The sequence below is a fragment of the Poecilia reticulata genome, chromosome 14 (assembly GCF_904066995.2).
Source record: "Poecilia reticulata chromosome 14, P_reticulata-male-v2, whole genome shotgun sequence".
In the NCBI taxonomy this organism is placed as follows: domain Eukaryota; kingdom Metazoa; phylum Chordata; class Actinopteri; order Cyprinodontiformes; family Poeciliidae; genus Poecilia; species Poecilia reticulata.
The window spans coordinates 24,985,136-24,998,156 of NC_088843.1; the positions used below are offsets into that span (position 1 = coordinate 24,985,136).

The 13,021-nt window shown below is 38.7% G+C and overlaps 1 protein-coding gene across 4 annotated transcripts in view; it reads right to left on the reverse strand.

The window, feature by feature from the left end:
• The window catches only part of clip2 (CAP-GLY domain containing linker protein 2), a 33,213-nt gene that overhangs the window by 9,516 nt on the left and 10,676 nt on the right, over nt 1-13,021 (reverse strand). For 2 of the 4 annotated variants that reach the window (XM_008428492.3, XM_081615512.1), the window contains exons 4-9: nt 9,422-9,546; nt 7,522-7,735; nt 4,441-4,638; nt 4,262-4,365; nt 3,205-3,265; nt 1,849-1,953 (exon numbers count right to left, since the gene is read on the reverse strand). In XM_008428492.3, coding sequence (XP_008426714.1) covers nt 1,849-1,953; nt 3,205-3,265; nt 4,262-4,365; nt 4,441-4,638; nt 7,522-7,735; nt 9,422-9,546 — 807 coding nt within the window. Of the gene's footprint in view, nt 1-436; nt 488-1,848; nt 1,954-3,204; nt 3,266-4,261; nt 4,366-4,440; nt 4,639-7,521; nt 7,736-9,421; nt 9,547-13,021 lie in introns of all 4 variants that reach the window. The other 2 variants (XM_008428493.3, XM_008428495.3) reach the window with 2 other exon arrangements.

Below are 13,021 nucleotides of genomic sequence, written 5' to 3' on the forward strand. Positions count from 1 at the left end.
AAGCAGCCAAGCAAATGTGAGGAAGCCAAAAACAAACCTGAAAAGTGTCAGTTCTGTAAACATTCCACACGCACATGTACGCAACCCCCCCCCCCCCCAAACACACACACACACGCACACACACACACACACACACACACACACACAAACACACACACACACGCACACACACATATGTATTCAAAAAGAAGATCGAGGAGAAAGACCTGCTGCACGACACACAGTACAACCGTGTGGAAAAACAATCGGCTGCAGAGTTTTTAACACATTCTCCTGAACTGCATCCAGATGCAGAAACACAGGAGTGAAACCAGAAAACAGAAGAGTCTATGCAAGGTTAATGTCGCCGAGAGCATCTGAAGTCAATTTGAAGTCGAGAGTTGAGACAGCTCAGCAGTGGATCAAAGCCAAAACAAGATGGCATCTTTGTTTTCACCTTGGTTCTGTTGCCCAACCTCAAGGATTCTGCAACATGACTGCGTCTTCCCTGTTGACAGAAGCAGTAATCAAGTGTTTCAAAATGATTAGTTATCTTCAAAATCTTGAAGAAAATAAAAAAAGAGTGGTGCCCTGTTCATTATTGATGAGACTCTCACTAGGAGGTGCAGTGCAGCAAATAAAGGCTCTACACAGGACATCATGGAAATGATCTCTATGATTTATCCCACAATCATCCACAACCGTTTCAAGCTTTAAAAATTACATAACCACACAAAAATAGATAAGGAGCTAAAGGATACACATTCTGGAAAGTGTGCAAAAAAGTAAACAATGAAGCTGTCCGCCTGCTTGTTATGTGTCCCTTTGTTTTATAGCATCAGTAGCTGTTTGATTCCTGCTTTGTTTTACAAAAGTACAAAGAAAATGATCAAATCTGGGATCTGATACTTACAACAAACTGACATAAATAAAGCAAAAAATTAAACTAAGGTAAGTTAAAGTAAGCTGAGCTAAAGTATCCGAAAATAATAAGCTGATAAAAACTAAACCCCCTTTCCCTTAGCACAACCCTATAAGCTAAAATAAGCTTATCTATGGAAAGATTAAACTAAGATAAAATAACCTAAGCTAAAATATCCCAATAAAAAATAAGCTAAAGTAAGGCAAAACTAAACTAAGATAAGCTAAATTATGCTAAACTAAAATATCCTAACGTAACATAAACTAAGATAAACTAAAGTATCATAAAATAAAATAAGCTAAGGCAAAACTAAACTAAGGTAAGCTAAAATAAGTTAAGACAAAAAGCTTATAAAGATAAGCCAAAGTAATCTACTGTAAAATAAAATGAGCTAAGGCAAAATCTAAACTTAAATAAGCTAAAATAAGCAAAGCTAAGGCAAAACGTAACTAAAATCGGACAAAATAAACTAAACTAAGTTAATACCATATTAGGCTGCACAGTGGTGCATAGCTGGAAACATATCGTTGGTCATTTACATGCTCTCTCCTTAAGCATGAATAGGTTTTCTCATGGTACTCCAGCTTCCTCCTACAGTCTAAAAACACAACAATTACGACTGGTCACTAAATCAATTGTAGGAGTGATCAGTTACCAGTATTAAGATATTTTTCAGTAACTGGAAACACAGACAAATATCAACACAGGTAGAGTTGACAAAAAAATGCTAATTATGTTTCAATTATATCTATATTGCAAAGGTAACCAAGTCTAAATTAATATTCTGTAAGTTTATAATCGGCATTCCTCAGGGTTAAATTAAAAATGTGGACACCAAAGGCAGACAGGAGATGACTTCAACCAGAGCAGCTTATTTTAAATGCTGTTGACAAAGAGGCAGAACACCACAGGACAGTAAGCACAGGCAGCGGGCTCATGCTTTTTACCCTTCGCCTCTCTAATTCTTTCTGGAGCGTCTCTGCTCTCGATTTTTCGAGCAGCAGACTCTGCTCAAGCTGACGAATGTGGGCATGTTCCAATTTCGTCTGAGTCTACGGAAAAACACAAAGACACAGACAGAAAAAGGAAAGAGAAAAGGAAAGGCTGAAAGGGAAAAAAGACGAATGCAGATCAGAGAGGAATAACTCAACGGAGTGGCAACAGACGATCAGAGTGAAGCTGAAGATTCGGTCGAGGTCGGATTTGATCAAGTCAGCATTTTGCTGATTCCATTCTGTTTTATAGGCGATTAATACAAAAGACATGCCAGTCCTTTAACGATTCAATGTTTGAAGATTTTATTGACAAAGTACAATGAAATATGAATTGAAGGCTTCAGTGATGTGAGAACTTTGTCATTAATATTTGACAGTATTTGAGAATCTATGAAATGCAGTCAGTTAAGTCAATTCTTAACCGAGCCACGGAAAAACTGCGAGAAACGCCTCGAGAAGGAAAACTGACAAATGTTTTGGGTTGCCATGTCCTGGATGTACTGGATCTACACCAACATGAATGATGTCCTGTTGGTTTCTTCTGAACATCTTAATAATTATTCAAAAAAATAAAAGAGTTAGTCGGCAACGATCTTTAATTAACTAACCTTTAAACTCCCTGCAGGAAAACAAACTCAGACAAGCAAAAGCAAAATTGTATTAATTTGAATGTATGTGTGGTTGAATTGTAAAGTGGTTGAGACGACATTTGTTGGGAATTGGAGCTGTATAAATAAACTGAATTGAAAACTGAACTGACTTAAAGATGTCAGTTGTAAATCTAGTGGCTTTTTGGAGCACAACGGCTCGGCCAACGTGTTTTTTTTTTTTATTATTTAGAAAAAAGCTGCAATAAAAACAAATTCAAGTTTTAACAGTTTTTCATGGAATAATTGCATTGAACTTCCACAACATTGACAGCGAAACTACAAGTAACATATATTTCATAAAAAAATGTTTATCTTTAGTTCAAAATGTTTAATGTTCATTCCTTTTAAGAAAACCTTAAAAAAAAGAAATACAAAAATGTACACTCTTTAATAATATTTATTTTTGTGGATATAAAAAAATGGTCAAAAGGTTATGTAATATCAGTGTCTATAAGTGAGCCTTATTTAGTTTGAAGGAAAAAATGGCTCTTTGGTTGCAGAAATCTGATCTGGAGCATTTTTCTGTCTAAGACTCATAACTGAACTAATCTGGCCCTCATGAAACCTCTGATAGTGGTTCTGAAATACCATGTTCATCTTGTCCACAGACTACACTGAGTGTTAGCGAGTTGGACAGGTATTTTATGCTGATAATTACCTCCAGGTCTCCTTTGGTGATGGACTCTTCTTCCACTCTGAACTGGAGGTCCTCCACTTTCCTGTAAACATTTAAACATGTTGATTATTACGACGAAAGCCAAGAACAAAGTTTAGTCAAATGACTTGGAGCAATCATGCAAACCGACAGAAAACCAATTTACCCGCTCACGGGGAATTTATTTGAGTAACTTCTCTGGCTTAAGATAAAAAGAACATTTTGACCTAGTAATCAAAAAAAGCACAGTTTATGATCATTGTTTTTATTCTAAAAACAAAGGACTATTAAAGGTGACCTATGATGCTTTTTGGACAGGTTAGGATATGTCCATGGGCCATACATGTAAATTTAATTTATTGCACAAAATCATCCTTAGATAATCAGATTTCAGTCTGCTCAGTTCTGATTATTTTGAGCTCCTTTCAGAATGAGGTTTAAATCCAAAGAAGCTGCTGCTGGTCGCGCCCCCCAACTCAACATTTACGTTTACATGTAAAACTGGCTGCAAACAGATGTGCAATTTTACACCCATACATCTTTGAAAAGCAGAAGTGAAGCCTCCTGCGTAATCAACAAGAATGTAGCAAGTGCTTTCTGGATGGTAAGTCAACAACAAAACACTTGTCTTTTTCATCAGCCATTGTACAGCGCACACAGCAGTAAAACCAGCTGACTAAACGTGATAGAGTTGCTAGGTAACGGGCTGGGTTTCGCTGGGGTTGCCAAGTGAAGGGCAGTGCGAGTTGATTTGTTACGTTAAACTCCAACAGCTCATTTTCCAGACACCAAGAAACATTAACTTATTGCCAAAAAACACTTGAGTGGTTCTTTGGATTATCAGAAGACTATCATGGCCTGTTTTGTCAAAAAAGGCCAGATTTTGTGAATCATAATTGATTTCTAAAAGCAATAAAAGGGGTAAAGAATCCAAGGGGCTGAATACTTTTTACAGGTACTGTATGTTTCCAATCCAAAATGATTTACAGACAACATTCAACTAAATATTGCATGTTTTGTTGACAGCTGTGGTCACAAAGAGACAAGTGAGTGGCATCACCTCTTCTCCTCTTCGAGCTGATTGGCCAGTTCCAGCTTGTCTTTCTGTGTGCTGGCCAACATGGTCTGGACCTGCTGGAGGGCGCTCTCGTTCTCCGTCAAGTACTGAGAACACAGAAGAAGACGACTGATTCTGGTTTGTTGCGTTAAATGCACCGGATGCCCAGAATCTCTCTGTACCTGCACATGCTGAGCCTTGAGGACGCTCAGCTCCTTCTCCACCTCGCAGATGTGGCTGGTTGCCTTGGCAACCTCGGCGCGCTCCAGGTCCCTCTCGGCCAGCAGCTGCTCGATGTGCTGTTGCTTCTCCTTCAGGGCCTCCTGGAGCGCCGTGGTGCCCGAGATCTTCCGGGCGTAGCGCGACGACGTTTCCGTCAGCTTAAAGCGAGAAGGAAGATGAAGCATTAAGAGACGAGTGTTGAATCAGCTGCCTGGACGTCTGTTGCCAACCCGCTGCGTACCATGTTACCCTAAATATCACAGTATTGTGACAGAGACTTAGGACGAAAATTAAACACAGCAAAAACACAGAATATTACCAAGTATTTTTGGTCAAGTTTTGAGTGCAAATATCTTAATTCTTAAATTTTAATTATTTCAAGTGTACCACACAAGAGTGTATTAGGGCTATTGTAGCTAGAAACATTTAAAAAGGAGTAGATTTGCGTGAAAAAAAACCCCCTTAAATTTCTGAGTTGGAAAAGTCGAGCATTTGGAAGGAAATAGACTTCCTGGATTGATCTCAGGATTTTTCTAAAACAAACAGGCAAATTTGGATTTTTCTCAAAAATTGACTCCTTTTTTCTATCTATCTATTGTAGAGTACACTTAAAATAACACAAAATTAACTTACAAGTAACTTTTCAGCAAGATATAGGAGCTTCTTATAATTCTGGAATATTGAATAGAAAGTACTAGTTCCTCTGGAAGATTATCTCATAAAATAGGAAACATCTTATTAAAAATGAAATAATCTGTCAGTGGAACTATTACTTAAATAAAGCTCCCAAAAATATCCCTATGAATGAGGAGTCGGATCAAAACATCCTCATCATCGTCTTCTTCTTCTTAAAAAGTCCAGGAATTATTTAAGTATGATATCTCTCGACAAAAGTGACAACAAATTGTCTCAGAGATCACATTAACATTTTGGAAATCAGGATTTCATCTATACGTTTACAGCCAGCATCTCTCTTCAATAAAAACTTTTCAAAACTAGAAAACGTATTATTTTTATTATTCTTGAGCATACTACATAAACAAAAGCTCCAAAATAGCATTTAAACCACTTACAAATATGTCACCCTGCAACATGTTGTTTGTCCACTAGAGGGACCTCTTTTCATAGATTTCCTGGAAGGTTTTATTAAGACTGTTTATTTTTAACCAGAATTAACCAGAGAAATAAAAATTTTGCTTCAGCAGCCAAATGAGAGAACAAAAAATAAAAATATTTTTGGAGATACTCCTTTTCTTGCAAAAACAGAATATACATTTAACGTAAATTTCTACCAACACACTAGCTATGCAGATACTAGAAAATCCTCTGCTCTTTAGCACTCGGCTAAATGAAAGTGACGGGGCAAATATTTTTGAATATCTGGTGCCCAGTCAGGGTGATCCACCAGATAATTCACAGAGCTTGCTTTCAGTGCTGTCTGACGCCGCTGCCAACAATTAAGGAAAGTAGAGGGGAGTGCTCTCTGTCCAAGTGTTGGCTTGTAACCAGAAGCTAGAAATCAATGTGAGATACTCTGATGCCCCGTCTACTTCAGTCTGCTGCCAGGGACCACTCTGAGTCTTAGACTTAAAGATACAGTACGTCTGAAATGGGATGAAGCTCTCTGTTAGGCTGCGGCTAAAACCGTTCCTTAACTTCTTTTAATTTGCAGAATGTTAAAACCAGCCTGGTTAACCATGTTTACTTGCTATCTCTGAATTCTAGTTTAGATGGGAAGTGTTTAACATTTCTTGTTAAACACTTAACAAGAAATGATCAATAATAAACCAAAAAATTAGATATTGCTGAGTCACTGATTTTCTGCCTTTTCTGGGCAGAAGGAAAGAGGGACCATATCATCACTCTTTTCAACACAAATAAGCATTTAAGCCTCATATAAACAGGAAATTACAGAAAACTATAAGCAGTGTGGGAAAGAAGTAATACAATCCTGAATGACAGAAATGTCAGGAAGCCACATGTTTATATTATTGGGTATTTTTTACAGTGCTTTATATTGTAGATATACAGTTTATAGAGCAGAAAGTAAGTAATGGAAATGAATTCTAGTTTGGATTTCTCCACTCTATTGAATTCACAAAAGAAAAAAAAACTGGGTGAAAGTAGAGAAAAATGTCTATGTATAACATCCATATTTAGAGATGAAACTATGAGTAGAACACAGTTTAAATCCAATTTCATGACAAACCTTGTGATAAACCTGTCAGTGGAGTTTTACTTACCCAACAACCACTAGATAGGCAACCCTGTAGTGAGTTATGCTCCAACTCTAGATACGTTCACACGGTAAGTCTTGATGATCAACTTCTGATATTTTGCTGAAATCTGATTTTTTTGTGTGTGTAATGGTTCATACTGCTAATTAAATGTAAAAGTGTCTGAAAACAGACTTCTGTTTGAACAGCTTACGACCCCAAAGCGACCTGTATGTCCAGAATAATATCGACGTCTCACAGCGGTGCACTCTCAAAGTTGTGCTCAGTATCTTCAGAGGTTTTTGCATCGTTTCAGAAATTGGTTCAGGTTTATGACACACATCAATGATGTAAAAGACGGATAAAATGCGTTCAGACTGAAGACGCTCTGAAAACAATCAGACACACATGCAGTTTAGTACTACGTATCGATGTGGCATACATCAGATTTTTTTGCTATGAAATGATCCGAATTGAGCCGTGCAGACTGTGATGAAGAAGTTGCGTTTGTCTGCTGACTGAACGGAGCCAAAAACATTCAAAGGCATGTTTGCTGCTTTTGACCTCCAGACATGGCTACGTTTTAAGGATTCCAGAAGTTTAAGTAAGTGATGTAAGATCTGTAGGGGGAAGCCTGGCTTGGTTTTTATGAAAGTACAACTGACCAAGACGTGAGCGATGAGATCTGCTCCACAAGAGAGCAAACAAACACACACACACACACCACTGACTGCCAACCAGATCCTTTAAACTGCTCGTCACACTCATGCTGAAACAGCCCGTCTGCTATCAGCGTGAGCCTGGAGCACACTGCAGCCGTCTTACCAGTCCAGCTCGGCTCGGGCGTCCACCCACAGAGGAGGCCACCGAGCTGACTGAACTGATGGAGGAGCTGCTGGGGCTGTGGGCCAGGGAGGAGACCCCCATGGCCACCCGCTTGCTCTTCTTGGCCTTGGCCGGGCTGGTGGAGGGAAAGCCGATGCGGATCACCTTGTGGATCGGAGCAAACAGGCCAAACTTTGGAAGGCACTGGAAGTATCTGGAAAAAGGGAGGAAAATGGGATGCTTGGTACTTTGATTACCATGGAGACAATTGGGAAAAATTAAAGTATTATACAAGTTTGTGCTTCATATTGAAATGCTTGAGTTTAAGCAATTTAATAATTCAACCTCTTAAAAGAGGTGCTTTTTGAATCACTTTCCTTCACATTTTTCTCTTGAACTGCAAGAGGAACACTGGAGTTGTAAACACAGTTCTTATTAGTGTGACTTTTCTCCAAAACAGCACAAGAAGAAATGCATTTTGTGTCAAGAATGGGCTGATTTCATGGGGATTGGAAAAAAGCTGTCCTTATAGATTTTGATCTAGGAAGAAGCTACAGTCCATTGTGACACATTTGTTTGTTGACTTTCTTTCCTGTTTAGCTATGAAACAACTTGATGCAGCAGTGACATGCTTCCTGGCTTATTTAGTGTACAAACTGACAGCTTTAAGCATGACTTCTCTATGGTGGTTGACAGGTGCAAACACAATGCAAATGTCAAATTCACTTCAAATGATGAATAACAAATGCCAAAGAAAAATGCTGCAACTGCAGAAAAACAAACAAAAGGGAAAATTATGCAAACAGCAAAAAAAATAGCAGCAAGTATAAAAAACTGCAAACTCGCGCCACAAAATGGAAATCCTCCACAACATTAGGGGGAGTTTACCCCCTAGCGATAAACATGGGGGTCCATTTCACAATGAGACCCCCCTAGTAATAAAACTAGGGGGTCAACTAGTTGATCATATGGACCGGACGCTGAGTAAAGACAGGATTTCCAGAAGAAAGATGGAAAAAGGAAGACAATTGTATGTTATACTTGTGTTTACAAGTTTACATTATTTTTTCAAGCAGTGTCTTTTACAATATTATAGAAGAGCAGAAAGTTGGTAATATGTCCTACTCCAGACTCCCACAGTGGCCTGATGCACTTATGAGTTTGCAACATTTTACATTTGCAGTTGTTTTTGCTATTTGTAACATGTTTTCTTTTTGCTTCTATTGTCTATAATTGCATTTGCATTGTTTTACTGTTGTATTTGTTTTTGTGTGTGTGTTTGTGTTGTGGAGTATTTGTAGTGCATTTAACAATTTTTTTCTGCATGTTTGCACTTCAGACATGCAGCACAAGAAGAAAAGGGTTTTGCCCAAAAGGCAGTTTGGCATAAAATCCAACCAAAATGGTCTTCTATCATCTCTAAGTTTCTGTTTAAAAGTAACACATTCCAATTACTTCTGCCATTATCTCTTACATAGAAAGTACTCCTGGTTCAGTACTTGTGTGTTTTTCTGTTTGTGTGTCGGTTCTGGAAGATGGCCGCTTGCACTGAGGTTCTGGTTCTGCTGTGGGTTTCCTTTTGTTAAAGTAGCAAAAGTGTAACAATTTAATAAAAATGTAAAACTAATAATTAGATGGTTCATATAACTGGCATTTAATAAATAATTGTCTTTATAATTGCATGAATACATTAATAACATTCTCAAAAACATAAGCCTGATAAATGGAGCAAATCTGATCTGGGGTCAGTTGCAGTCATTTTCAAGGACTGTTTGGTGGAAGTCATGCATCTGAACACATGGATCCACATCCTTCCCTTTGATTTCCTTTTAGGGGAAACACAGCAGAGGAATTTCAGGAGCTTTGAGTTTACGGTGAGTGTGTAAACGTGAGAGCGCACCTTGTACCAGCGACTGCACCATCGTTCTTCCCCAGGGGCTCATCCAGTTCCACCCCGCACCATTCACCCTTGGCGAAGTCCGTTTCCCCCATGTAACGTATTACTCCCATCTTAGAGCCTCCCACCTGAAAACAAAGATGGCTGTCAGACTGATAAAATCAACATGGAGTCAATGAATGTTTACGCTGACTTGGAGATTATTGACAGAGCGATGTCGTACCATGGAGGTGGGATATCAGGCGTCACTTCTAATTTTAAACATAGTACAGAGACAGTTATTTATAAAATGGAGGCATTCCATTTCACCATGAGACAAACTTTAAAACGTTTTCACTGACAAAAAGCTTAAGCACTTGAAGGAAATCTTCGAGTGCTTAAGAAAGATGGAAAAAGAAGAAGGAAATATTCAGATTTCCTTCGAATGTCTTCTTTAGTTTTCATTAGGGCTACAGCATTTCAGAAAAAAAGTTAAAGCTAAAGCACTAATCAAGTTCTTCTAACACTAACACACTACACAAACATGGTATTTAGAAGAAGCTAATGCTAAAGTGCTAGCTTCAAAACCAAATACATCAGTCTTTGAGAGAGTACAACGCTCTAGCACCTATTTAATTTTTACATTATAATTTACATAACGCCCTTAGATATTGTATTTATGTTTCTTGTCTGTGCTTGACTTTGTTCCTGTATGTTTAATACTTGAAATAAAGTTATTGAAAAAAAAAAAGAGGGAATGTGAGGAGAGGACATGGAACTGCTGCATACACAGTCTTAGCTAAAGCGCCAAGCTAAAAATTAGCTTTGCTTCACATTAGTGGATTAGTGGAAGTTTGTCCACTGCTGGTATTTGTGATACTATTACTGAAAATTGCAATGCATACTGCAAAAGATCCACATTTCTCTGACTCATTTCTTTGCTAAGCATTATACATTGTCCCCTCCACACACTGCGAGTTTCAGTATCTCAAGAAGTAAAAATACACATAAGGTGAGGAATGTTTAAAGTTACAGTGCATCCAAATGTCTTAGTGTATTATCAGTACGCAGAGCGTTCATGCATGACAAATGAAACACGGTACCATGTTGCATCCATTGGTAAGGCCATTCCCATTAATCTGTAAGTAGGTCTCGATAACGTCGCACTCCACATCATTTTGCGGAAAACAGAAGGATGATTCATGCAGGTTTGTAGAAAAAGAACTGCAGCAGAGGTATTCTTTTATTGCTCCCAACAACCGCTTTCAGATGTGGCCAATAAAGTGATGAAGAGCGGTCACAAAAGGAGCGTTTTGCACTGCTGAACAATGGACCCATTCACAAACTGATGCTTTTCTGCTAACTCACATGCTGCTGTGGAGCCTGTTGAGTGAAACTACTGAAGTGAAAAGAAGAAGCTTAGAGAAGAAAATAATAAAAATATGAAAACTTCAACTTTTAGCCTTTATAGTGTCACTCATCTATTTCATCTCCTTTAACGCATTTATTCAGGGAAACGGTATTCCAACAAGGCAACTGCAGCTTTTAGAAATTTATGGGGAAAAAAAAAAAAATCACCAGTCACTAATAATTCATCCGCAACTTCACATCACTGGGTGAAAATAATGGTTTCCTGTTGGGAGGACAGTCTAAGCTGCACACACTGCAGCTGCTGAATGTCTCACACACATGGAGAGCACATGCATGACACACATGAAAACACTCCTGACATCCCATTTCCTCAGGAAGTGACTTCAGGAAAGCAGGATCTTCCAGCTAAATGAAGGTTTTTTTTTCTAGAAGCATCCTGCTACGACACTACGTTTCAAACGTTAAATTAATATTTAAAGATTAAAAAAGAAGCTAACTTAGAAGTAACTTTTCAGACAGATATAGAATCTTATTTCAAGTCAATGCTCGTACTAGATTTCTGGCAGATTATTTCGCTTATTTCAAGAAATTTTTTTCTGTAAGTGAAATAATCTGATTATTTACCTCTACAAACGTCTTAAAAATCAGCCCTTCCAGTTTTCCACAGAAATTCACATAAAATCAACAGATCCACGCATTTGTTCTCGCTAATACACAGTTGTGAGTTTACAGTAAATGTTCCTCAAAAATGGTGAAAAACATTTGTCGCTGAGTTTAGTGACTTTTCAGATGCCTATACTGACTTTTTTTCAAAGAGAGTTGCTGTGAGCCCCTCCCACCTGCGAGAAACATACAGGGTCTGTCTGGTCATGCAGCAAACCCAGTCTGGTGTATTGTCATCTTATAAAACCTGACAATGTCAGTTATTAAAAAAAAAAAAAAAAATCGATGTTAGCTATATTGGAATCGGCAGGTCAGGCTTTTTAAACATCAGTGATCGGGCAGAAAATATATATCCCTAATAAACTGTTAAAATGTTATTAATTTAGAAGAAAATGTTAAGATTAATTAATAGCAAATAAAGCTGACATATATAAAAAGAGAAAGCAGTGAATTTGGGGATGCTATCAGGCACCGTTGTCCTTCTGTGACTCCACAGAGACGTGCGATGTCACAAGACGTTAGACGGAGACTGTCTGTCAGCGTGGCCGGCAGACGTCTCAGCGAATCAGGCTTAAAACGTCACCAGGGCGTCGTCTGCAGAGAGAAAACTACTCCTGCCTTTCACAACGTTTAATCCGCAACATGCATAATTATTCTGTTACCAAAAACGCTTGAATTTGACAAAATTATCAGAAAGGTTCTCAGTCAGCGCTGATGAAGTCTTCATGGTGTCCCCTCTGCTGCCACCGTTTTAGAATTTGACACCAACTACAGAGAAACAACCACCCGCTTTGTGTCCACAGCGTGTAATCTGAGTTTGTGCTAATTTCACAAAATATCAGAGGCCGAGACGACTGGATAGCAGCGCATCCGTGCCACGGCAGCCAGATGGATTTCACTGGCAGAGGCTTAGGAAATAGATGGATTCACTGATCAATGTGTCAGCAGCGGACGCTCCTCTCCTTAAGTGCTGAAAGTAATCCAGAGTGATTTATAATATTGAGCGGCGTGGAGGTGCTAGTCATCCCCCTCACCCATCAGTAAATGGAAAGCAAAGGGAGCCGGGGTCAAATTTATCAGAGGGGGAACTCTGTGTACGCTAGTAGCCGTCCAACGTCACTAATAACTGTTAGAGAGGGTTAGAAGACGACGTTAAGGGCTCTTCTACTGTTTCTCTTCTGCTCAGGCTCTTTTTCTGCAGCTGAAATGTGGTGAAAATTTGACATACAGGTTCAAATATATTCATACATCCCATAATGTATGTATTGCTAAAGAACTTGCTAATGTCCTTTAGAAAGTCACACACAAACATTCATTTCTGTTACCAGTAAGAAGCTTCTGGTGCAAGTCTGGTGGATATTCAACCCCTCTACTGCTCGAGTTTGTTTAGATTGTTTGGAACTAAACTTTAACTGGATATAGAGTTATTTTCCAGCAATATTGACCAGTAGAAAGTGTTTTACACTTAAGGCATGTTCACCCAGTTTCACCCAGAAATGTGCACATTTATACCCCGATTCACAGATCAGTAGGTAAACTGTCCTTAAGAGCCTTGCCAAGGGGCCCATTGACACGACTGAAGGAGCTGAA